A 26,677-nucleotide genomic window follows, 5' to 3' on the forward strand; every position below is an offset into this window, starting at 1 on the left:
ACGATGAGCAATTGATTATTATTGTCCAAATTTGTCATTTGTAATTGTACCTGGACTGATTTCTGAACAGCTTACCCACTTTGTAGGTTTTAGGCATCATGCACATAGGCACGTTCGTGTTTTTCTTTTCTGGTGTACCTGTTTCAGAGTAGAAATATTTTTCGAAAACAGGCTGAACTTCAGCTATTTTGGAGTACATGTTTATGACTTGCTGAGTATTTCTCCCAGTGTCTTTTCTAAAATCTGATGGGGGAAACCCTGCTTTTAGTTATTTTACAACTTTGTTGACAGTTTGTGCTGTAACAGCTATGATATGATTGGATTTGTGCCAAGTTGGGAAGTTCTGAGTGGAAACTTGTAGCCTTCTGTTTATGAAAGTCTGGATTTCTCTGTCACATGCACACTCGTCTTCTATGGGAGGAAGGTTTTTCTGTGATTCATTAGAAAAAATCAGAAGCTTTGCCTTGAAATCTGCTATCATTGACGGATAAAATATTAGGAGTCAAAGGAAAAGAAAAACAAAACCGCGGGGATCCTGGGGGAAGATTGAGCCTCAGTACCAGTGAGGGACTTCTCAGCCATGGCTGCAGCACATGTGGGAACATGCTTCCCTTCCCCTTATGTTTCCTCTTCAAATCCTTTCCTAGATGCTAGAAAGAAAAATGACCTTTCAGAACTGAAAGCGAGTATTGCCAATTCCGTGCATTTCTTCGGTGACGGACAATTTACCCTAATACCTCTGTCCTTATGTCTTATTTATCTCTCAAAATCTTTTTATCTAGTCTGTAATATGCTGAATGTTAACAAAATTTTCAAACATTGAAAAAATGAAGAAAGATGGTAGGGATTTTCTCTCTCCTCTTTTTCAGGGAGAATGATATTAAGCACTGTTTTGGTTTTGAAGCCAACCTCTTAGTGTAACATGCTATTATTTAATCGTCATTATGTTTATTATACAAATGAAATGTTTTTATTGGACAGTGCATATGTATAAACACACAAAATTATTCACATAGCCCCTTGCACATTTCTTCTGGGAGATTCCTGTGTCTGAAACGTAGGGAGCAGAGCGATTTCTCACTTTTCAAGAGCTACTTTCCAAGTTTCCAGTCATCAAAGTATCCAGTGGCATTACAGTGAATATAGGGAAATAGGATGTGATTTCAGTCCTACTTGGAGTGCATGGGTGTCCCCATCATAACAAACACGGATGTCTGCAGTATTTGTTTCCAAACCTAATAGAGAATTGAGCAAATAGATTTGATTTTTCAATAGTTGTAAAGGGAGGCACTGTGAGCCTTACACATTTAAAAAGACAAAGGCTGCCATGTCCAGCTTCTTTTATGTGCACTCAGCATGTGGAAAGGTGCTCCACGGATAGTCTTCAAATACCCAGGTAAAAGTAAATTCCGTTCACCATGCAGTATTTCTTGTGAAAAAACAGGCTCTCTCTGCTCTCCCCCTGCTCTCCCCTGGAAGCTTCAGTAGGAAGCGAGGTTTCAAGTGAAATACTGGAAATGCGGGAAAACCCATGCTTGGTACTTAGTGAGGAATAATAGCTCTTGACTTCTCAAAGTACAAAACATGTTTTGCTTCCCAGAAAAAAAAAAAAAAAGTCCTAAGCCTTGGAATAATTGTATTTCTAGAATGTCTCCTAAGTGTAATATTCCCTTTATCCTTTTTTCACCACTCCTGGTATTTCTTTTGTTTTTTTTTCCTCTTTTGTTTCTGTTGGTGATTTAACAAGTGGTTCTTTTTTTGCACTTTGTTTGCAAAGATCTAGGGGAGCGAGCAGGAGGGTGAGCTGGAAGCGCAGACCTCAGGTGGCAGCAGGGTTTGTTACAGATGTCTGTGCAGGGACAACCGGCGTGTGCGTGTGCGCGAGTGCGCGTGTGTTGTGAAATAAAGGGGAAAGCAGAGGTTTGCTCATTTGTTTGCCCATTGTGAAGCTGTCCTGCACCTTTCTCCTCCTTTGTGGCAGGGTGAAGGCTGCTGAATGGCGGCCTTGTGCCGTTTGTTGGTTTTAAACCTCGCTGCTAATCCACAGGAACCTGCTGGTGCGCGCAGCAGGAGCGCTGTGTGACAAGTGGAGATCTGGGCGGGGGGCGCGCGGGGGGTCACCGGGGATAATCATCATTCAGCCAGCAGCCTTTGTCACCCCTAAGCCTAATTGTTACCCTCTGCTGGTAACCACATTGAAGTGCTGGCCTTTTAAGTGCTGCTTGATTTTGCTTGGCACAGGCTCGCGGACCGGATCATTCCTCCTTGGGTTTACATCCTCTCAGCTCCGCTGCGTTTTGTTCTGAGCCTCGCTGAGTTTTCGGCACCCCCTGAAGTAACTCAGGAGAGTCCAAAGCAATGGAAGGAGCTGGATGGAAACAGTTAACAAGTTTCTCCCTGTCAGGAGCAGGGCTCAAAATGAGGCAGAAAGCTTTCCTGCTCTGCAGGCCGGCTGGCCTGTGCAGCCTGTGTAGGAGCAGTAACTTGCACCGATAGGGATACTGGACTGTCGAGCAGCCCTCTGCCAGCAGCAGCAGCAATGTAGCCTTCAGGGTACGGATGGGGGTGGCAGGGACACTTCCATGTCCCTCCCCGTGCCCCCTGCCTGGCCGCTTGCAGGCGCTGACTGAAGCTGAGGCCGTGAGAGGAAGGTCTGAGCAAACTGCACTTCCCGTGTACAGGGAGGGGGAGAGAAGGATCGAATGATTTAAAAACAATAAAGAAAAAAACTGTAAGGAGTGATATCTTTTTCTAACAATTGGGAACTGGTTCTTCAACTTTCCATGCCAGTTACCCATGCTGAAGTAGGCTTTGCATTCTGTTTTCCTTGAAAAAGTGTAGTGAGCAGCTAAGTGCAGGAGCAGCTAATGTGAAGCACAGCAGCTACAGCAGAGCCTGAACCTAAGGCTTTGCAATGGGCAAGTACCTTGCACGTCGAGTAAGTTTGTGGGGTGGGAGAGGGTTGTTTGTTGGCCCCCTCAGCCCCTTGGCGGTGGGTTGTGTGCCAGCCATTACCTAACACTGCTTGGGCTTGCACCGGAAGGAAAATCCCCAAGTTGGTGGTGCGAGCTGTGGAGCTGCTTTTGATCAAATACACTTGCCTCTGAAGCACTCGGATGTAATGTGACTGTCGTCTCTGCCGCCCTCTGACAGGCAGCTTCTGAAAGTCAGTAGTAGTGATGGTAAATCCAGGGTTGCTGCAGGCATCTGGTTACACAGCATGGTTACAGTCTTATTTTCAAGTCCAGTCCTTCCACCTGGCTCAGTATTTCATCAGGAGGCTCGATAATACATCGAAGAGTAGGATGAACATTTTGACCGTGTAGTGCTTGCTGCTCTTTTAGGATAGAAGCGGGCCATTAATTTGGCAGGCTTGTCTGTGTGTGTTGCTCCATGTTGCACTGGTCTGATTCCCTACCACCCCTTGGCACATCTGCCTGCTGTGGAGATTTCTTTGCGAACCGTGCCAGCCCTAGTGGTACCTGTGTGGGCTTGGCACTTTGTCAAAAAGATGTAACCAGTAAAAAATAAAAATTCAGCACTCAGCTGTTGTATTTTCACCCTTCTGTGATGTGCATTTAATTGTAATTACTGAATCAGGTTAATAACTCTGCAACTGTTTTTTTCAGGACATGTCTCAGGAAGGCTATGGAACCAGATCTCAACCTCCTATGGCCCCAGGAAAGCCTAACCATGAAGACTTGAATCTAATCCAGCAAGAAAGACCATCGAGCTTACCAGTAAGAAACTAATGTTTCTGTTACCATACAATATTTTAAAATGAAAGCACTTTATGTAGGACCTCATTGTACCTAGAATAAGCGGATGAGAAATACTGAAAAGAGCAAGTTGATCTGAATGATTATTTTAATAAAAAAAAAAAAAAAGGTGGGGCAGAGAATAAATAGCCTGTGTATGAGTGGACTTAGCTTAGGGTTTTATTGGTCCAAAATATCCCCGTGCATCCACATTTTATGTTTGTGCACATGTATTTGCATAGAGGAAATGGACTGATATTTCTTTTTGTCTTTAAGAATTCTGTACTTGCACAAAACAATCTGGTGAGAAAGAGGCTTTTTTCTGTGCCCTTTTCTAAGGATTTCAGTGTATTTTGATTTAGAACACTGCCACCATGAGATGTTTGTTCCAAACCCTGAGCATAAATAACGAGTTTGACATGTTAATTCTGCTACGGTCTATTACTACAGTCAGAAGTGCAGAAGAGGGAATGGTAATGATACTTTGGCTAGGTTGATTGTTTGGCTAGAAGATTATTTTGGACTAGCCTTTCTTAGCTTTCTGAGCTCTGTGCATTCTGCTGTGGGGGAAACAGCACACGTTAATACCATTTGCAAAGACACTGCAGCTACTTGCATTGTTAAAGGTCTAATTTCACTGTAATGGACAAAGTACTCTTTGGACTTGTCTCTGTATGCTACTGTTGTTTTAGGGATTTCCTTGTTTTTTGGTAGCAAAACAGCATGAATTTTAACCAGCCAGAATACGGTCAGCTTGAAAGATGAAAACTGTTAATAAATTACATGACCCCTGGCTTATAGGTATGGCAAACCTATAGGATGCTTCCCCCGGTTCACTGAGTGTGTATTCATTTCCAGTTAGCACTGGGATTCCTCTGAAGAGTTCACCTTATTGAGACACTGAATGTATGTGTGAAATCTGGTAGACTGTTGTAATTTTTACCTCTGACACATGGCACTATTGTCAACCCTTAAAAATAGGGTAATAACTTTAAAATGCCATGAAGATGTTTATCTCTTTGGCACCTAGGAGAGTACATATGCCACAAATTCTGTCTTTACATGATGTTAAAACATGTATGCTTCAGGAGAAGCTATGAAAACTGGTGTGAGAAGAGCTATCCATTTGCTTTGAACTAGTATTAATTTTGACGGTTTTGCAGGGAAGCCTTTTTTAAGTAGACTAATTTCTCTGAACAGGTCTCAAAAGTGAACAGTAGCAATTACTTTTAAAATAGTAGCTATTGGACATGGAACTGTTCTGGCAACAACTAACTACTTCAAAAAGCAGAAATATTTAAAAGGACTTTTTACCTCAGCTTTTCATAAACAGTGTTTATAAGGATGGATAGAAATAGTTATTTATCAGCTAATGTTCTAATTTGCCTGTGTTTTTTCTTAAACAATTGTCCTACTTTTAATCCATACTCTGTTCTACCTCCATCATCATATCTAAGCAGACTGTTGGGTATTATCTGTGTCCCTAAGTGTTTGGTATATTTAGTAGCTCATTATTATTCTAGGTATGAGTAAGCTGGCGTGGTATTAACAGTGAATATTAACCGTTTTGGCCATGTAGCTTACACTGTAGGTTTGTCCTAAATGCTGTTATTCACACACTTCAATACTGAAAAGCTTTAATCCATAGATCACTTACATACTGAAAAACCTTGCTGTTTGGACAGGGATGAGAGGTATTACCATTTTGTGTTTTGTTTTTTTTTTTCCAAATCTAAATACAGCTGTAACCCTTCACATACGGTGACATTGTTTTTTCGTAATGTTAGCAAGCTTCCTCTTACTTCCAAGGAAAAATGCCTTAGAAATTAGGAATAGTCCATACGTTCATAATATGGTGAGCATGATGAAGACTTTAATACATGTATAGCTCTGTTGGGGGGTGAGGATAGCTTGACCATATAAATAGTTTTCTCTCCCCTTGAGCAAGAGGTCTGTGTTCAGTTTTCAGCTGCTTATGAAAACCTCTGATCGCTATTCCTCACTTAGCATTCCTAGCTCTAGTGTCAGTTTGGGATGCTAAATGTGGCTTCTTAAACTTGTTTTCGAGATAATGCTGTTCTTGAGGGTAGTCAGTAAGCCGTCTTTGTATATTGAAGCTTGAAGTAATAGTGGTGTTAAGCTTTTAATAAAATTTGGTTATGTTTTGTTTCACGGTATTCTGATATTTATACAATTTGCCCGTTATCTTTTTATTTCTTAAGGGCATTGTGTAAAGTCACAGCAGCTACATAGTGAGCTTATGCGAATGTCTAAAAACAACAAAAGAGATGTAACACTAAATGCTGAATGGTGTTCTCTGATGTGGCTTTGAAAAAAGAGTTTCCCTTTGATGAATTTGAAGAGGAGCTGGCCACTTTCTGCAGCACTGAATGCTGACTTGTGTCATCCTTTTGGAGAGTTTTTTTTTTTTTCAGCAGGTTTGTGTCACAGTAAGCACAGCTAAACAGCTCAATAGTTGTTCCGTTTCCTTCACACGTTGTATATAAAAGTCCTGGCATGAATGTTCCCATAAAGTTCAAAGCAGACAAATTTGTAATGTGGGTTGGTAGCAAATGGCTACAAACAAAATATGGCTTTATTAGCTACTTCTAATGGCCTGTCAGATTCTATACAATGCTTGCTTTCCTTCTCCTAAATGCTCTGATATCTGAAAGGTTTGACCTGGAGGTCTTTAACCATGTGGAGTCACTGAGAGCCCAAATGAAAAGTTGCACAGAATAGTGCTCCGAGCACTTTTGTTGGGGTCACAATTAGAAGGAAATCTCAGGCTTTTGAGAAAACATGGGAGTTAGGTACTCTGTGAAGGAAAGGAAGTAATAAACAGAAACTGTTCCCTCTTAGAGTGGAGGAATAAAGGGGGAGAAGCCTGAATGCAATTGTCTGGAGAACAGCTACTACCGAATATATTTGCTGAGATTTAAGGGATAATAGCCAAATACACATTTCTGCTATTGTGACAAAGATAGAACAGACTTACGGGAAAAACCTTCCAAATGATATATCTGCAAATTTGTTGTTGCAGTAAAGGAGCTTATGTCAGTATAGGCTGTGTGTGTCTGTGAAGACTAATACTTTGTTTTGCCTTTAATGAGTAATTTTGTAAATGTTCTTGTTGGATTGTATTGATAGAATGAAGGGCGGAAAACATGGGTGAATTTAATTTTTTATTGGCATCAGTATGAAAGCAGTTTCAGATAGACATTGTTATTTTTTTTTTTGCCATTACTTTGCTTTATTAAGGTCCTTTTTTGCTCAGCACCAAGCGTGGTTGTTGGAGGCGTGAGGTCAGACGGCCTACCCAAGGTTGCCAGACTTTTGAAACGAGGGTTTCTGCCGATTTCTTCTTGTTGCAACCTGTGGGTGAGGTTCTTGAGCTGCGGTAAGTCCGGGCGGTTGCAGCCCTGCCGTGTGCCCTACCACCTCCTCCACCCTCATTGCCTAGCTCAGAAATAATCACCTTTCTTATTTCTGGGTTAGTTTTTGACTGAATCACTGTAATTGTGTGAGCATCCGTGGTACCACGGTGGGGGAGATGGGAATGTATAGGTACAGAGGGAAAGGGGAGAGTGGGACTGCCACAGCTTTGGTTTTAGCCACGTCCTAGAGGACTGCATGGTCTTCCTGGAGGGGTTTGAGATGCTGTCATCCCGTCAGCTGAGACGTGGTGGCAAAACAATGCTCTTAGTCCTGCCCCACAGCAGTCACTGGGCTCTGAACAGGCAGAGGACGGCTCGATCAGAGTAAGCTGTAGTGAAATCACAGCCTCGGACTTGTAAGCTAGCTTGGGCGTTGTATCGTGCCTACTGGAGGTCATGCCGTGTTGGAGGTGGAAGGCTGGATCTGGAGTGGGGGGAACTGCTGCTTTGCCAGGTCACTTGGACGTCAGTGCTCACACATTAATTCTGATATTACATTTTCACTGGGTCTTTTCATGGAGGCAGAGCAACCTGTATGTGAAACAAAGCAACAGCAAGCATGCTGTTCATATACGTGGAAATGCACGGAAAGGTTTGGGAATCCACACTCCCTGTCTGATGTCCAGAATATGGAGTAGATTGGAAAATTGTCTCCATCAAGAAGAGTTGAAAACAGTTTCCAGTATAGTTTGAGTAACTGTAGTTAAGAGTTAGTAGGAGATGCCTCTTCTTTTCTCAGAGGTTAAACTGCTGGGATGAAGGACTCTGGTGACATTTATACAGGGCTTAGTTCAGTAAGCCCTGATCATGGCTGAGGGTGTGGGCACTGCCATGATGTAAACATTAATTACCACTGTAGCCCCTCTGGTAAGGAAAAATGATCATAAAAAGAGAGATGGTACAGCAGCAGTCTTACTTTGCAGACCATGTCAAGGTAAGCAGAAGTAGAAAACTTGATTAAAATAAAAGTGATATTTTAAAATCCAGGATGTTGTTTCTGGTTTAAGAAAAAAAGAGGGGGAAAATCTGTAAATGGATCCCTGGTAACTCACGGGAGGTAAAAGCAGTGTGCAGTTGATAGAGCTGTGGTAGCAGTTGTGTCCTGTAGCTCTGTGCTATTTGTGTCTCCATCTGAAAATAACTGGGAGTATGTTAAACCATGAACAAGAAGGAAACACATGTAATACTTGTGAATTAAATTCTCCATTGTTTTTGCACCAAGTAGGATAAGACTGGTGTGCCTCTTTCCCGCTTTCCTTTCTTTTTCTGCAGTGTTGTAAAATAACTGAATGATCTTGTTTTCCTTTGTTTGGGTCAAGAAATTTTAGCTGAAAATTGTTACTCTGTGAAAGAAGATTATTGACTCAACAAGCCTTCAATTTTCAGTGAATAACACTCCCACCCTCTAGCTTCAGGAACATGTGGTGCATGCATTCTATTTTAAAGTACAGACTGTAATTTAAAACTGAGGCAGTTTGATGCCCCACTGAACTTTGTTTAAGCCTGGAATAAAAGGAAAAAAGCCTCAAGTTGCAAAGAAGTGACTAAGCTTTCTCAAATGCTTTTCTTAGCTGTTATGCGTGGAGTTGGAAAAAGTTGCTATTTTCTCCAAGTCATTTTAATTCCAGATCAAGCGCGCTTGATCTAGCTTGTTTCTCTTTTCTTGCCGTTCCATGTAACAAACCTGTTGCTAGAATAAGCCTCATGCAATCCGTATGTATAGAAATACAAAGTGTATGCATTTGAGTGTGTCTGAGGTGCAAAACATTGGTGCTGGCGTTCATACAGGTTCTGGACATGACCTCCTGTGTATGCCCTGGAGTAGGTGTGAACAGTGGGCCGAACTCAGGGCAGCTTCACTGAAATAATATCCCCCATGATATTATAGGAGGGATGAGCTTAGCTTTGTGTATTTGTGACATTGAAAATCTTGGCCCACACAATGCTCATGCGTTTTTACATTTGACTTTGTGGGGGCCAGCATTTCATATAAGTGATCAAACTGATTCCGTCATAGAGTCAGCCTATATATTCATTTTTAAGTCCTATTTTGGGGCAAAAGTACTATCAAGGTAGTGCAGAGCAGCCCTGAGCTTGTTCTGTGTGTGTAGTGGTAAAGTGGAACACTGAAACTAAAATAGTTGATTATTGAATTTAGTAGTCTTGCTATAAAAATTAAGCTTTGTAATGTGAAGAGACAGTCCTGTTGTTAATCATTTGTGTTTTGTGTTTTACGGGATTGCTTGGTTTTGCTTGATAGGATGATCAGATTTATATTAAAAATAGTGTTATGGCTGCTATTGAAGTATGAAAACTAATTTCATTAAGTACTGTAAAAAAAAAAAGCTTGGTTATTCCATCAAGTTTTCAGTTCTCAAAACGCTCTGCATTTATAATGGTTACATTATCCCTGTAACAACAAGATCACTCATTTAGGATCTAAGAAAATTTAGAAATGCAAAAAGAAATGCTTAGTCTGACCTCTACGTGAAACTTACTTGGGAAACCTGATAAGGGATTATAGATCCCAGTAGTGGATAATGTTGCAAAAACTTGTATTTAAATAGGCCAATATTGTCCTAGGTGGAATATTAAAGTATTAGTAGCTTTTTCCTGCAGTGTTTTTTTGAAGCCATTAGGAATTGCCTCGATGTGCTTTTTGCCTCCGAATACCAAGGCAGTATTGATTTTGACTCAAGAATTAAAGAAACCAGATCGAGTCTGGGTGGTTGAAGCCTTTTGCCCTTCCAGCTGTTCCCTCTCCAGAGGCTGCCACCCACAGAGCAGGGCAACTGGCACAACATGGGGGTGAGCTGCAGCCCCCCGCCTTACTGACACGTGCAGGGCCCGGAGCTGCTGCAGCACAGGCGGCTCTGCATTCACGGCCCAGAGGTACCCGCCTGCTGCACCAGCTGTCCTTTTGGCCTGCCTCAGTTTCCAAGTTGGTCCCTTCAGGTTGTGGATTTGGGAATCTCATTGGAAAATGGCCGGGGCTTTGGATTTCCTGGGGTGTGATTGGTTGATATTTGGATTTGGTTTTGTTTTTTTGAAATATTTTGCACACTGTGTGTACACACAATCGTATAAAGGTGTGTGTGCCTCATCTGTTCGGCTATTTGTAAATTTTGAGTTGATAGCATGCTATAAATTCCAAAGCTTAATATATTCACTGGCCCATATTTTTTGTTTATGCCTGTGTGAACTTTGGGATTGCCAAACAGAAAGTAAGACAAAAGAGTATTACTGGAATACCATTTCAGGAAGTACCTGAGACACCGTAATTGTGCCTTTTTTTCCCTTTATTTTTACCACAAGTACTCCTGTAAGATAGGATATTTTCTTCCTCCTAGAATGACTCCTTTACTTGAGCTCACCAGCTGTCCGGAGAGGTGACCTCAGCTTCATAACCTTGACTAAACACAGTGCCTCATTCCGGCCAGCAACATCTGAAGCCTAACAGTAGATGCCTTTTCTTTTTCTTCTGCCATCCGTCCCTGCTTACTTGGAATGAGCTGGCTTCTGGTGCTATTGTTGCAACTCTCCTTTTAAAAACAAAACCAAAAAAAAACATGACTAGGCTTTGATCTGAGGCTCGCTTCTGTGCAAGCAGGTGTTGGTGCATTCACGCTCATAGTGTTACGGTTTCACAGTGCTTTTCTGCTGTTGATGGTGTATCCACAATTGCTAGGGATTTGGGTACAGCCACAGTGCAAATGCTAGGTGTTTGTCATGTGCTACTTGTTTTGTAGTACTATGCTGCAATCCCAGTGAAGTCGGCCCTGTAATGTGAGGCCGTTCACATGTTTTGCTTTATTTTTCTGAAGTTTGAAAGTGTTTTTAAAATTTGTCTCAAATGTGCTTTCTGGAAATCTAACGTCTTCTGTAACGCTTAATTCTCTTCAATTTTCCTTCCTTTTCTGGAGCTGCGTTAGATTCACTGTGAAGTCATCCCATAAAGAAGACTATTCATGATGGCTTTTGTAGTCTATGCTGTGTGCACTGTGATGCTCTGCAACTTACTGCATCAATTTTCGTTAATGCCATACAGATTAGTAGGTGCCATTTCCCCATAATTCCAAACACAGCTCCAGTCCCACAGGACTGAGGGTCCCCTTTGAATTGGCAATGTCATTTCAGGGGGTGAAACATCGTAACGTGTTGAAATCAAGATAGAGAAGCTGGTAACATCAGGAGAAGGGTACTTTCAGTTCGCAGTGTTTAGGCTTTTGATCTCTTTCCTTCCATGCAAACAATTGCAGATGACCCTTTTAATCATCTCAACCTATGAAATGAGACTTATTGTGCTAAATTAGAATGAGGACCTGAATTTTGATGCACATTTGAATAATTGCATTAGTATAGAAAAATATGTCATTCTGGATCATTTATTTCACATCTTAGTTAAGTGGCATGAATTTATAACTGAACATGTTTTTTTTCACTTCTCAAAAGGAAAATTCTCTTAACAGTGTGTCTTCCACTATATTATTGAAGCTAACGTTTGGGAAGTAATATAAAGATAAGCATACATGAGATTATGTATTCATATGTTTGCATGTAATAATACATTATGCATCTGTAAGCTTTAGAAAGGTTTGCTGAATACACAGCAGTGGACCTAGTTAAGAGAACAAAGCTTATTTCATGTCATAGCATCGTAAGATATATGCTCGTGTGTACATCTATATTACTGTAAATGATGAACAGCTTTTGTATAAAAGGTAATGAAAGAGGTTTGAAGCATTCCTGTTTTTTTATTAAACTGCAAACTTGAGAGTAGCCAGTACTTATTTTCCACAAGTATGGGAATAAAGGAGCTGAAAGCAATCTGAGATTTTTAGACTCACTTGTAAAATCAAAATAACTTTGAAAGATTATATAGGTATATAAAGTGGTGTATGGATTAAGTGCACACCTTAGCCCTAGTGAACTTTTACGTTATGGGTTATAGCAACGCCAAGTGTTATCCCTCCATTTTAGACTTTTATAGTGAACTGAAAGCCTTACCATACTGCAATGGAAATGGAAGAAAAACTCCAGATTCTCTTTCCCTTGTTTAATTTACAGACCATGTCAAGATTTTAATAATAGTGCTTAATGAAAACTTTATAAAAGCCTAATTTTTCCCCATCCTCTTTGTTTATTGTATCATTAGATGCCTACATGAAAGTAGGAAAAAAAGTTCTTCAGTGCAATTTTCAGCACAGTTCTTCAGGATTTATTGAAACAGGGCTATAAAATTGTAGGATCTGTTTTGTTTTTTTAATAAGTAAAATCTCATAGTTGTGGCTTCATTTGGATTCTCTCTTAGTCCATTTTCCCTCCATCTTCACTCTTTTCCTTTGTTTTGCTTGTGCCTTTACAGAAGGCTTAGGAAGACTGTATATACACCATACTGGTGTTTTTAAATGACTGCCGATTCTTCCGGTGTGGCTCATTAGACATCTTGTCCTGTTGGAAATCACAGTAACAGCCTTTTTGTTCCTATTCTGAGGTATGACAAAGTACAGATATTTTTTTTTTTGGCTCTGGAAGACTTCATCTGCCTCTGGCCAGAGGGCTCTTTGGCGGTCGGACTGCAGCATGGGGTGCGAGGGCCTGTTTAGGCTGCCCATGGAGCAGCCTTGCTCAGCTGCAAAGAGACAGAGGTCACATACCAGATCCCATGAAAGGCACTTCTTACATATACTTACAAACACATCAGCTCTTTAGTCTTTTGCTGGTTAGATTACAGAAGAACCTGTCCAAAAAAAAAAAAAAAAAAAAAAAAAAAAAAAAGCGAGTAGTGGTTTCTAGTGCCTGCTTTTTAATGCCTGTTTTCACAGCAGTACAGGTCAGATTGAAGTAAATCCTGTGGAACCTTTACCTTATTTTTGCCAGAAAAATGAACTTTCCCCTCCTGTATAATAATGTTGATTGCTTGACCTCCATTTCCATGGAGATGTGGTCAGAGGGCTGTAGTCAGCTAGCCGCTCAGGGTGAGAGCTATCTTCTGTCACTTACGGTGTGCAGTGACACTACAGGTTTGAAATGTAATTAAAGCACCTATAGGTTGACACTCTTTTTTTCCTCACCACCCACATCCATGAAAAATGTAATTTGGAAACAAAACATGAACAGCTATGTGAAGGTTTTTAAAAAATTATTCAGTTATAAAAAAAAAAAAGCAACCCTTCTCTTATATTTAGTCTTTAACTTTGCTAGAAAAGCAGTCCTTGTTTAAACTAAGACATTGTGCATAAGCTCTGTGCGTTTGAATTTATCACAGGCTCCGGATTCCTGCATGCTCTAAAATAGATGCCATGGGCTCAGTTTTGTCAGAAGCCGGATTTTGTAGCCCCCGAAGCTTGTGCATTCGTGATTAGCCAAGGGCAGATCGGGCTGCTTAATGCGTCCCACCAGCTCCGTCTGGGTTTGCTGGCTGGGTTCAGGCACCCATCCCAGCCTCACCAGGTGGGTGACCAGACCTAACCGCTGCCCCTCGTTGCATCGTGGATGGGGAGGGCACGGTTCGGTGCCACGATGGGCTGTGCGTGGCTGCTCCTGTGGTGAAAAGGAGCCAGCAGTGTGCTTCCTGCTGTGGCACCCGGGACCTAGGGGGCTTTGAACGCTGCGGGGAGGGAAGCAGAGCCGTGCTCCCCTGAGAGGCCTGGGCGAAGCAGGCCGGCTGAGAACATTTTGGGGCCATTTTTGCTCGGATCTGCACATCTGAAAGCCTTCTCCTTCCCTGCGAGGGTTTTTCTCCACCGAATCCATCTTGCGCGTCGCCCGGCTCTTTGAATTCAGCACGAACCGGAGCGGCAGCCCTCTCCCCACGCTGCGTCCCCACTACACTCTGAACCCGGAGCCCGGCGGCCCGGTCCCCCCTCTTCCCCCGGGGCTGCCCCCGTGCCGGCGGACATGGCGGCGCCGCCTTTGAAGCCGGGCGCTCCGGCGGCGTTGCCAGGGCGACCGGGCGGGCAATGGCCTCCGGCACCCCGCGCCCGGCCCGGCCCGGCCCGGCCCGGCGGCTGAGGGGATAGGGCGCAGTTCGCTCTCCCAGCCTCGCGCTGTTAAATGCGGAGGCTTTTCGCTTTTTTTTTGTTGTTCTTCTCTCCCCTCCTTCGGTTTATGCATTATTAACAGCCGCTTTCCTGTTTTGCTTGTAACGTTTTATGGGCTTTTTTTCAAACACGTAGTCAGATTTGCTCTGTTGCTCCTCTGTTCGCCGGGACTTAACCCCTTCTCTCCTTCATCTTCACAAACTCGCAGGGAGGCCTCAAACGCTTCCTACTGCTCCCATTTAAAACGTTAAAAACTGGAAAAGGATTTTTTAAACTATTTTTTTTTTTGAAGCGTTCTGGAAAGCAGCACAGATTGCTCAGCTTCTGGCATTTCACTGAAGTCAGCACGCGTGAGCCTCGCTGCAGCTGCGAGGGGTTCAAACCAAGCAAGTATTTTGGCTGGGCGCTGTAATGGCTGTGCCCGTTTCATCCCCTCTCCGTGGCGTTACCCCCTTCTCTGCATATGCAGAGTTTTGTTAGCAGCCTTCAGAAGAGAAGCACCTCGTGGCTGGCTGAAAAACTGGGACCAAAAACCCCAGAACAATTCCAGGGATGTGCTGTTTACCCCCATCACCTTCCTCTTTAACACAGAGCTGGCGACGTGCATTTAGATAGGTAGAAATATTACAAACACAAGCTGCAGGCTTTGTTTTGCTTTTCCAGAGCTCTAAAATATAGCTTTCATTTTAGTCTCTAGTAGGAGGCATATATCCAAGGGCTGTCAAATGCTGTGGATACAGGGATTCAGTTGTCCCTGCAGACGCAGTCCCTGTACAAAAACTTGGAGGCTAACAAGCAAGCCTAGCATTCATAATTCCCCCTAGTGCCCTCATTTTTAGGTTCTGGGTATGGGATTGTGTATTTGTTATTACAAGGAGGTACTTACCGGCACCTAGAGGACCTTGCTTTGTCCGTCTGAATCTAGCCCAGATCCTGCTTCCCCAGATACTTCAAAACGCATCTCAGGAAAAAAACAGATGTTCCTCAATTTTTGTCTCTTTTTTTATTTTTTCAACAACGTGTAGTGATGTTGATATGAACAATACTTCCATCTTCAACGCTCGGTGTCTCAAAGCACTGCATTTGTTTTTTCATGTAGCTCTTTTGTGTGAAGCCAACACGCACCCTCAGTGCTGGTTGGAACAACTCAAGTAAATCCATTCTCTACCTCAGGGAGGCTCTGGGATAGATGGACGATGGAGAGTCACCCTAGCTCCTTGGCCACCTGAGGCCAGCACAAAGCCCATCTCTACTCTTGGCCTACAGCAGCTATGGGCTGTGTCACAGCCTAGCCTGGAGTCAGTGTTTTGTAGTGTTGTAGAACATGGCAATAATGTGTTTTTAAAAGTTTTTTTTTTTTTTTTTTTTTTTTTTAGTGTATACTTTTTAAAGAATGTTTAATCTACTCTGCGTGGATATTGTACTGTACAGCTGAATATATTAAATAGGCTGGACTGGAGGTTTACTCTCATCTCCTGGCGTTATGGATATGAATTTCATCCTTTGAGTTGCATTCCCCTTGAATGTGCAAATTTGGGGAAAATTAGAGAAAACAGTTTACATTCCATTAATAAGAAATTACTAATTGCTTATAAAACAGGCATATCTTTATCTGCACAGAGCTTTTCAAAGTTGCTGCTTAATCTTTCTTCTTTTTTAATCACTAAACAAACATGTCTCAGCAGTCGCTGCATGTGAAACCAAAACCTGGACGTGGACAAAAAGCAAACATCCTACACTAATTTTCATTAGCATATCCTATCTCCTAGAACATTTATTTTTTCATCTCCTTGTAAATTGATTTTTCACATGCTTGTGACTGATATTTGAACTGTGTGTTTGTAGTAACTGACTTCTATAAAAGCTAGGTCCTGGATCTCCCAACATGAATATATTATAGAGGTGACCTAGTGGGCCTATAGTTAAGGTTGCATGGAGTTTTCACTTAAAACAATGTTTAAATCCCTTAATTAAACATTAAAACTTGCGCAAATTCTCAAACATGGACTGTTTCAATAAAGAGGATAAACTTTAATTATTTAGGTACTCAATGTTCTTCTTAGTGCTGTATTTGCAGAATTCAGAACAACTTAAAATTATGCCTTCCTCAGATTTTTCCAGAGTTCCTAGTATGTTCAGTTTCTCCATTTTCTTAAATCTTTTGTCTAAGCCATTCATTGATGCAAGTTTTCATATCCTTGCTGGCTTCATAGAACCATAAAAATTTACATAAAATGTTTTAACAAAAAGCAGTTCGGTTTTATTTATAATAATGCACAATACAGAAGAGCGTATAGAAGATACAAGTTGAGAACAGTATACTGGTTATTTGTAGCTGATACTAGTCTTTTACACCAGTGATTTGGAATCAAAAGAACAGACTGGAGAGTCTATTAAAAAGAGAAATACCACATGGAAGCAAAATCCATATCTGTGCCTAAAAACTAGTAGCATCTTTTCTGTGCAGAGGATTGTTTCCAAATCAGTCAATTAACACCAACTGCAGTAGTCCCAAACTGGTGGAAACTCCCCTTTGCTTTCCTCTATCTACTCATGCCTTGAGGGCCCAGTTCAAACTTTGCTGAAATCAGTCTTTCACTGATTTCCATAAGTTTTGGATTAGGCCAATTAATTCTTATGTTCATTCTGTCCAGTTGTCACCCTGCTCCTCTGCATTAACAGATGTTTTGAGCCTCGTTCTTTGGACAGGGTCTGTAAACCTACCGTTTCCATCTGTGCCTGCTGTACCTGTAGTGATCAGCGAGCACGGTTCCCATTGTTAACACTTGCAGCCTTCTGGCTGAGCTATAATCACATTCTTCAGCACAGGCGGAAGTCCTGCTGAAAACAGTGTATTTGCAAACAGTTCATAAATGAAGAAAAATTCCTTTAGAAACCAGTATTACACGTGTAAGTAGTGTCTGTATCCAGACTCCTTAGCCTCCAGCAATTCCTCTAACTAGCTGGAAATACAGACAAAATGGCCAGGAAAAAAAAAAATATTTCTCAGTAGCTTACAGTGTGTGGAAAATTTTTCATTTAGGTCTTTTAGGCCAGGATGTGTTTTCCCATCGTTTCCAGCTGACTGCCACTGTGGTCACGTATGCTTGTTAGTTCATGTCTACTGTCCATTGAAACACTGCAGCAAATACAGTCTGCAAAAATGCTTACATGAGAAAATGTCGTTTCAGAGTATGCTAGTTCTGGAATTTTGGAAAATGCCAGTGCTATAGCCTGTGATTTCACACCAATACCATAAAAATTAAAAGTTACTTATCAGTTTGAAGAATTGCTTATTACTCAGGCATTGGATGAAGAGAGAAATCCACAGGAAGTTCTTGTTACCTCCACCATATGAGTAGGTTCTCAAGCTCTTCCAGAGTAGGGATTGAAATGCTGGAAGTGAAAAGGGCCTGTTGCAAGCTTCACATGGAGAAAAGTAAGTGAAACAAGCTGCTGGGCCTGAAATGTTCCTTTACTGGTGATGGTCATGCTTTTAACTGACTCTGCTGTGTGTGAGCAGACTGAAGCAACGCGTGGCAGGGAAGAATACATGAGAGAGCACCTGGGAGTGGAATAATGCAGAGTCAAACGTTTAAGGGTTAGAATCTTTGGCAGTATTACCATTTATTTATTTTTTTGGGGGGGGGAAGGGGGGCTGTTAAGCGGTGCAAATTCTCTTCATTTTTTTTGGGGGGGTGTGTGTACGTTTGAAAAATAGGTCCAAACACACTGTATACGTTGTGACAGTAAGGGGTTAAAGAGATGTAATTATGCATTCTTCAGTAAGTGCTCTGCAGTCAGCAGTACAGCAAGGATTTTATAGAAGCTTAAAAAAAAAAAAAAAAGAAAAAGAAAAGAGATGACGGAGGGAGAATATGGAGAGAAGGTCAGATCCAAGGATTCTCCTAGGGTTTTCTCATGTTTGCTCTTCCTTTGTGGCTCGTTATGCTCTCTCCTGGTAGAAACAGAAGAAAGCATTATGGCCTGTTGGTTCCTCCTACTGATAATGTACATTTGATCTTTTTGCTTTGTGGTAGTGGTAGAGGTGAATTTATGGATTTAGTTCCTGAAGGAGTTCTGAGCCATCCTAGTGTCTGCCACGGTCCTTGTATATTCCCCAGCTCTTTTTTATTACAAGAAGTGCATTGCAGCCCTGTGAACACCGAACGTTTCAACAAACACCCTTTTTCAGCTGTGGTTTACCCATTTTGTTTGAGAGGATTTGAATTTCCAGCAAACCCATCTACTGGGAACAGTTTGTTTTGGACTGTTTGGGAGTGATTCGGCTGGATGAGTGGAAGTTCTTGCACTCAGTATTTCAGACCGACCTGGCCGGTAAAGGTGAGCTTTCATTACCGATGACTTAGCTTTTGAGGTTCCAAGGGAAAAAGTAATTTATTTTTTTCCCCTGCATTCCATGATAGTCCTTTTGTTCTTCCAGGTTGTGGGTTGTTCTGGAACGGCTGCAGTAGCAAAGCAGAGCAGCACTCAGAGCGGGCAGGACGCTGCGGACGCGGGTCATCCCGCACTTCCATCCTGGGAGCTAGCCCGAGCTCTGACTTGCTGAGTCATTCAGTGTACCAGATCCTTCTTTTTTATTGAACCAATTTGATTTGCAGTTGGATTTCAACATAACAGCAAAGCCTTTCTGGGAGATATTTGTGTGTTCAGTAACACAGTAGTCTGAAAAACTGTTTTTTTTTTTTTTTTTTTTTTTTGCTTTCTCTTTCATTTGATAGAATTTTCTTCCTTTTTTTTTTTTTGTTTGTTTTTTTTTGTTTGTTTGTTTTTGTACTTTCCCTGTTTAGTTTTTATGGGAAAGAACTGCAAACAATTAAGTGAATAGGATTTCCCTTGCCTCATTCTTTCCTGGAAAAAAAAAAAAAAGAAAATCCCGACACCTCTCCCCTCCCCCCAACAGCTCTTCTTTTGGGTTAAGGATCCTTAGACTTGCCATTGACCTTATCAGGACGGGCTCTTGCAATCTCTCCTGTGAGAGGGCAAGGAGAGTTTGCAAGTTTACATAGTGGTGCAGAGTGCCTGGCAGTAAGAGCTGAGCTGCTGGGTTAAGTTAGTTAATTGCAAGGGTCTTCTGAAACGCAGCGTTAGCAAACAGTCTCTACCCCTAAGGACAACGGAAACTTTTCCTCCCACCCTTGTTAAATGCCGGTTTAAAGCTATTGATTTCTTTCCCCTAGAAAAATAAAAGTTAACTCCCATCATGCTTCTCCTCTCCTTCTCTCTCTTTTAACTTTCTTATTTTTTTTCTCTTCTGTCTTTATCATTTTAACGCTGGAAAATTCTGAAAGGATTGCTGCGAGGAGGAAGGATAGCCTGATAAGTGTATTTCCTAAAGCTTTTGGCCTTTCAAGGTTTCTCTTATGGGTAAGGTTGAACTGTGCCTACATCTTGGATTGAGACGACAGGGGAGTAGTGTGTAATACTTTCTGCTTCCGATAGCTCTTTGTTGATCTAAGAGAGAGCACTTAGAGAGTGGTAGGTCATTTATGTGATTATGAAGAGCACTTGGTTCTCTCTTATTCAAGATGGAAAAATAATAGTTTTTGAATAAGAGGTCGCTGTCAAGATGACATTGAATGTGACTTCTCTTCCCTCTTCATTCCCTCCCCCACTAAAAGAAAAGCAGCGATGCTACTACTCAGGATAGGGCTACATTTTTCCAACTGCACGTGTCTTTTTCTTTTCTTCTCTTCTTTGTTCATTTTATTCCTTGCCGTTTCCTCTGCGTATAATGTTTATACTCTCTGATGGTGTCTAGGTATTTATGGTAACCAGAAATTTAAAAATAAATGTAATGCATGTAAGGTTTTGTGTTGTTTTAAGTGTTGTTTTTCCACTTGCAAAATTAAGCTGTGAATGTGTGATGTGGTATCTGCTTGGGTGACAGATGTCCATTCCTGAATGATGCTGTGTTCCCTTTGTGCTTTATTTATGGAGTGATTTGCTTCTAAAATAATCTCTTAATCTTTTCCAAACTACATTTCTGTATATGCTCTTTTCACATATGCCATCATTTAGGGTAACAGGCTAAAAACTGAAATTACTCCTAAATGCTTCATTTCTAAAGCTAATAATAGTGATATAACAGTGTCATTTTTGGCTTGATGTGTCCTTTTAGAAGTAGGTTAAGTGTGTAGTTTGTTTTGGCTTTGGTGTTTTCTGTGCATTTGTTTGCTGTAGCACTGCCATAATGAAATTGTATTTTAATTTCATTCATTTACCAAATGAAAAGACAACACTAATTTGTCTTTTTTTTCATGTTAGGTTAGCTTTAATACCTCAGAAAAGGAGCTGAAACCCCAAATTAGGATGAAATTGCCCAGAGTACAGAACAAAATAGATGTTTTATGAAACTGATTAACAGTTACTCTAGGGTTCATTTGCTTAAGCAGGTGTTGAACATCTGTCAATGCTCTGTTTCATCACAGATTTACTTTTAGTAAACTTCATGGTTTAAACTTGGAGAAGGGCAGGTCAGCGGAATATGTGTATTTGTAATTCCTTACAGCGGTAGACTTTTTAAGATTTTCTTATTTGCACTCTAAAATCAAATCTCTATGAAGCATGTTAAGATTTTCACATGTTTATCTGTTAACACATTGAAAAGAACTCACTTGTACTTTTGAAATAGTGTTTTTTTGGAAAACCAAAGCAATTTTGGAGTTGGTTTGTTGAAAGACAATGCTGGATCCTTTGCTTAGGTTTTCTTCACTTCTAAACTACTAATTTTGTACAGTATATTTTTGAAAAACTATGGGTATTAGAAATGAAATATAATTTAAATTTCTGATCAAGACATCAAAGTTAAATAGGAAGTGTTGAAAACTGTCATGATTATTAGTCAACCATCAGAAAAAGACAGAAAATTGGTTACAAGCCTGAGAAGGAAGGAAGAGTGATGCCATTGATCTTGGGTTAGCAGGCTGTAGGAACTTACGTTAGCTGGACCTGGCCTCCCATAGGCAGTAATTTCACTTAAGTTCAGTCAGAGATTTAGGATTTTTTTTTGGACAGTAGTATTTGATGTTTTCTTTCCTACCTATGAAACCTCAGGAGTAGCTGTGGGTACAGCTGTCTGGTATCGAGCTGTCAGCACCGACCAGGGCAGTTGTGCTGGCTGCCGCACATCGCTTCTTACTGGGGCGCTGGCCGTGCTTGACCTGTGAAGCTAGCAAGAGCTGCCTTGCTCACAGTTTTGGGGGAAATCCACTCAGTTCCTTTAGGACGTTCCTTCCCAGAAACGTGGCCTTGCCCTGTCAGCAGCAGCTGGAGCCGTTTGGTTCCTCTGGTGTCGGGGTGGGACAGGACGAACGTTTCGCTCCTGTCAGAGCAGGCCTTTGAGGAGGTTCTCCCTGTTGTGCCCCGCGACCGTGCTTCAATTCACATCACCCCGCAGGCACAGAGCGAGCTGGATTCCTTCTGGATGAAATGAAACTGCGAAAACGTGCCCCAGGAGCCCACCCAGTGGGCTGTGGGTGCTCGGTGCCAGGGCCAGCCCCAAGCAGGGCGCTGGTGCCGGCACGGCCTTCCCTCTGCGCTGCCGCTCAGCGCTTCACCTCGCGTCCAGAGCCAGCGGCCTTTGAAGTCTTTGAGTGACTTCCATTGGCTTTAATAGGCTTTGTGGCAGGCCCTAATGATTTGGTTGTGATCTGAAAAGGGATGTGCAGAGACTTTCATATAATGAGAAAATGTTACCTTTTAAAGAGCCGGGTTCAAACAGGCTGATGATCAGTTCTCGAGTGGAAGTGAGCTCCTTGCTGTCTCCTGGAATCCTTTTGTCCCTGTCAAAAAAATAAAAAACTCAGAAAATTAGTACTCATTTTGCAAGTACGGTCTGGGGTTGAAATTAGCAGAGGAGTTTTAGGTCATGGATTGAACTGCACTGACAAGCAGTGGAGAGGTTTGCACAGTACAACTCTGCGCCTCTCAAAATTGCGCGGTGAGCCCCTCGTTCTCGTGAGCGGTCCCTTTGTTCACGGTTTTGAAGTAAAAAGGCAGGAGAGAGGAAGGAAAAACCAAGCTTAGTTCACTCGTACTAACATTGGTCTGGGATAAGTAGTGTCTAGGACTAAAAATCATGGCTAACTAAAAATCACAAGTTTGTTTTTAAAGAAGGAGGTGGAACAGAGGCCATTTCACTGTCCTACTAATTGAGTAACGAGACTACCAGTTCTTCCTATGTCCCTGTGTCTTATAGGTTCTCCTCTAAGTTTTCTCTCTTTTCCAGAAATGTTGCTCAAATAATTTTGTGTGTAATTACTTTTTTTTTTTTTCTCATGTAAGGTATTCTGTTTGATCAGTATCCAGAAAAGCTTTCTTTTCAGCATCCTCAGAATCCTTTCATGTGAGCTGGGAAATCAATTTATGGCTCTAACAAATTAATGTGGACAGCTCGGATCTGTTGAACTTCTGCTTCTTCGTTTACTGTATTATTGTGTACTAAATCTGTCTTCCCTAAATTAAAAGATCGGTGCTTTTTTTTCCTTTCCAAAACAGGTGTGTACTGTAATAATCATGTTCAAACAATCTAGTAATAAATGGCCAGGAACAAAGCGTAGCTCCATTTCATCACTGGATGCAGGGATCTAGTAGTATCTGTATTTACAATTACATGCAATAGCATGTGTCTTCCTATAATGGTTCATCTTAATATTTTTATTTGTACATGTTTTGAGGCATGGAAGAGTTCCTCTGAATGTGCAGTGGGACTGATTTATCGCAGTGATCATCCTTGTTTTACATCTGTGTAATTACTTTGAAGTCACTGAACTTACGCCGATACAAAATCGCAGGAGCGGTGAATTAGGGTGGCTCTTTTGATGGAGCTTTTTATTCTGGTTGAAATATTTTACGGATCCAGGTGAGGATGAAATGTACTGAGCTGCGAGATGTTTTCCTGATTGGGTTCATGCTGCTTATCTGTCAGCACTTCCCCTTCTTAGAAGCTGTATTTAATGCGGTTGTTTCTGCTTGCCTTGGAAATGCAAAGGAGAGTTAGTTGTTTGTATGAGAGGAGAGTTAAATCAAAATCCCTTGGTTTCTAGTGCCGGCTGTAGCTGAACAAGGTGGTTCTGTGCTGTATTTTTGGTAGAAGCATTATTCTGTCCTTCATCTTCAAGTACAACGGTGAGCTAGCTTCAATAAAATAAAAAGGCAGAGACCTTCTTTAGACTCCTCTCATTTTTCCCGTGTGCTCAAAGCCATGAATTAGCTTGCTAAAAGGGAAGCATGGGGCGGCATTATCAGAAGGTGGAGGGTGTTGGTGGCGTTCAGAACCAATAAACGCAATGTGTGTGCAGGACGTGGGGCGTTGGAGCCTTCATTAGCTGGTCGCAGCGCTCCTCTCACCTCTGAGCTGCAGACCTTGGTGCTGAGGGTCACAGGCCAGCCGAGAGCTCGGGCTCAGCCAGCCCTGCTGCCCGCACCTTCCCTTCCCTGCCTTCCCGAGCCCTTCTGCCAGAGGAAGCAGCCCCCATCCTTCACCCAGGCCCGGGCAGTGCTGCTGGGGGCAGGGGTTCAGCACTGTGGTGGACCAGGCTGCTGAGGTGGCTGTCCCCCTGCCCATCGTGCTGGGGACGGCAGGTGCTGAGCCTCATTGGGAGAATTTATTGTTAGCTGTTGCTGATGCTTTAGAGACCACTCTGCTTACCCGCCTAATAGCCAAATGCGAGCTAATAGTCTGTACAGGCTATTGAAGCCTAAAATCCTGCTAATTCCTTCCTCTAATGAATAATCCCTGATCTCTGTATGTGCCTTGACTGCGGAAGGGCTAATTATGAAATTCATTGTAAGGAAAATTTAGAACTCGTGATTTCTGTGACTGGGGTTTATAAATAAATAATGCGTCTGCGTGTGTACGGTGTACACAGTACAGCTTTTGCATGGAAAGTTAAATATCCCTGAAGATATTTAGTTAAAATAAGTGGGACTGTAAAGCACTTCATTGCTCGTTGGATTAATCGCTCACAGTTTAGGGAATGGGCTGCCCGTTCCACCCAGAAATGTCACTTGTAACCCTGAGCAGAGACATTGGACCTTCTGCTGGTGGGTTTGTGTAAGTAGCTCTGGTGAATGAAGCTGTTCCCCGCTGCAGGTGAGTAGGTGGGATTCGGAGCGGGGCCCGAGGAGCCCCTGAGCTGGTTTCTGGAGACGCTGTTGCTCTTCCGTGCAGACTATTCAGAGCACATGTTTCTGTGGCACGTCCAGAAGTGTAAGAGGATGGTAAATCTGGTTCTTTGGGTTTAAGGAATGCTTCTAAGAAACAATTCTAGTGATTCTTTTCATTTGAATGTTAGAAACGGGAGGAAAATATCTAAGCAACCGAAGTATTGGGGTAGAGATGTTGCATAAATTATAATGAGCACCAGAGGACACAGGATGTGTTCGTTCCCAAGCTGCATGATTATTTCGTGTTGTGAAGGGTTAGCTTTTCAATTGCAAAGCTTAATCACTTTTCAAATGAATATTTCATAACAGTTATTTTTTCATCAAATACACAACGACATGCTTATTTTGTGCCTCATGTGGTAGACATTAGTTTTCAGCAGCTTTAAATTCCTTTTATTTCCCCTCATCTCTTATTCTTGTTTTCAGCCGTGGATGGGCAAGAAAATATTCTTGAATATGTCCTGACGAGTGGCTAACAGATAGGAAGAGCCCAGAAGTTTTACGACTCATAATCACAAATTCTTAAAAAATTCTAATGTCATTGGTGCTGAGTGCAGCTTACATGACTGATTTAAGATATTTTGAACGTAATCTAAAATGAAAACACAACTGTTGGAGACCTCTGCCTCTACTAGAAAATGCTGTTTAGTGGTACAGCACAGCTGTAGTACTCATTACTTTTTGTTCCTGGATGATTAAAGTTATCATAAAAAGACAAGAGGCTGATTATCCTCAGTACAGCTTCTTCTTGCTGGAAGAGTTGTGCAAGGGGGACTCTGTATGGTTAATATACACATCTATACTGATCTGTATATAGGTATTTGAGAATTGCCCTGGTTTAGGGTGTATTTTGGATAGTAAAGTGGTGATGTGCTTGCTGTACTACACATCCTTTAGACCCAGAGTTGGGGGAGTTTCTGCAGCACTGCTGTATTGTCTAGTGGCTCCTTTCTAGATCTCTTGAGTGCTTTGGCAGATAGATGAAAATTAAATCAGCTTGGAGGTTTGGAATTATACTAATGGGCCAAACTGGCTTGAAAATAGGAGAAATGCAAAGCTGACCTTATGGCACCCTCGCTGCTTTTTCTGTTCTTGTGTTCAAGAATTTTTTGGTACTCACCTGTCCAGCCTGTTGTTCAAAATTAAAATGCAATTTTCTTTGAAGTATGCAATAAAAGAAATATTTATAAAAATATCAAGTGTTGTTTTGACTAGACAGAACTTACTCTTTTCGTCTAGCTATTTTGTTCTCATACCTGAGAATGTATTTCATTGTGCACTTTGAAGCATACAAAATACAGTATTTCTCATTTTTCCTTCAAAACAGAATATATCAGTCTCATTTTATCATTTATATAAGAGACAAGTCTGGAATTGAGAGTAGTGCAATGTGTTGCATCTGCACCCATGCATACTAAAACCTGCGGTCTGAGTGAAGACTGAAGTCCTCACAGCTATTGATGCTCTTTCTGGAAGGACTATTTCAGTGGATTTTCTAGCCACATTCTGGTCTATATGGAGCAATTGTTTGGAATTTCAGCACATTCAAGTCTTGGATGGTCTGTTTCATGGCAGTTATGTCAGGGTTGTCTGTCCCATATTCCCTAGAGTTCTTCCTCTTTTCCTTTCACACGTAGCTTATTTGCCACGATGGCCTGTGTTATTTTCTTCAGTCCAGTCCAGGACCCGCAAGCTCCTCATGACACCATCGCTCTTGTCCTGTGTTCCTGCACGTGCGAGGCACTTCCTTCTGTCTTTTGTCCACATAGTCGAAGTTGACTGTGGGATCACATTAAAAAGCAGTCTTTTTTTTTTTTTTTTTTTTTTTTTTTTTTTTTTTTTTACGTTCAGTTCTCAGTTAATACAGAAACCTTTGAAAAAATGGATTCTTTTTGATCAGTTATTTTTGAAACTGTGGTTGTCTATATTATTAAACATTTTCTGTGCGTGAAATAAATACCTTCTAGATGTCTCAGACACGAATACTCTTCCAGCCAAGTACATATCTATCTGATAAAGGCATACTGGATCTTTCAACTGTGTACTCTGTGGTTAGTAGACATAAGCCACAAGTACGTAACGTACCATTCCTGTATGCTGTCACACTAATAATTCAGGTTTCTTTAGAATTTCAAGTTCTTTAGTGCATAAAACAAACTGTAAAATAGCTGCCTTGCTGCTAGGAATTGGATGGTGTTGGGCTGTTGTTGTGAGTGCTCCGATGCTGTAAACAAAGTAGATGTTAATG

At 41.6% G+C, this 26,677-nt stretch overlaps 1 protein-coding gene across 4 annotated transcripts in view; it reads left to right on the forward strand.

The window, feature by feature from the left end:
• ARID1B (AT-rich interaction domain 1B) overlaps positions 1-26,677 on the forward strand; it is a gene marked incomplete at its 5' end in the record, with an annotated part of 322,379 nt that overhangs the window by 96,590 nt on the left and 199,112 nt on the right. For all 4 annotated transcript variants that reach the window (XM_084284568.1, XM_084284570.1, XM_084284569.1 and 1 more), the window contains one exon: positions 3,630-3,740. In XM_084284568.1, coding sequence (XP_084140694.1) covers positions 3,630-3,740 — 111 coding nt within the window. The remainder of the gene's footprint in view (positions 1-3,629; positions 3,741-26,677) is intronic.

The sequence above is a fragment of the Netta rufina genome (genome assembly GCF_964035555.1).
Source record: "Netta rufina genome assembly, chromosome: 3".
Lineage (NCBI taxonomy): Eukaryota > Metazoa > Chordata > Aves > Anseriformes > Anatidae > Netta > Netta rufina.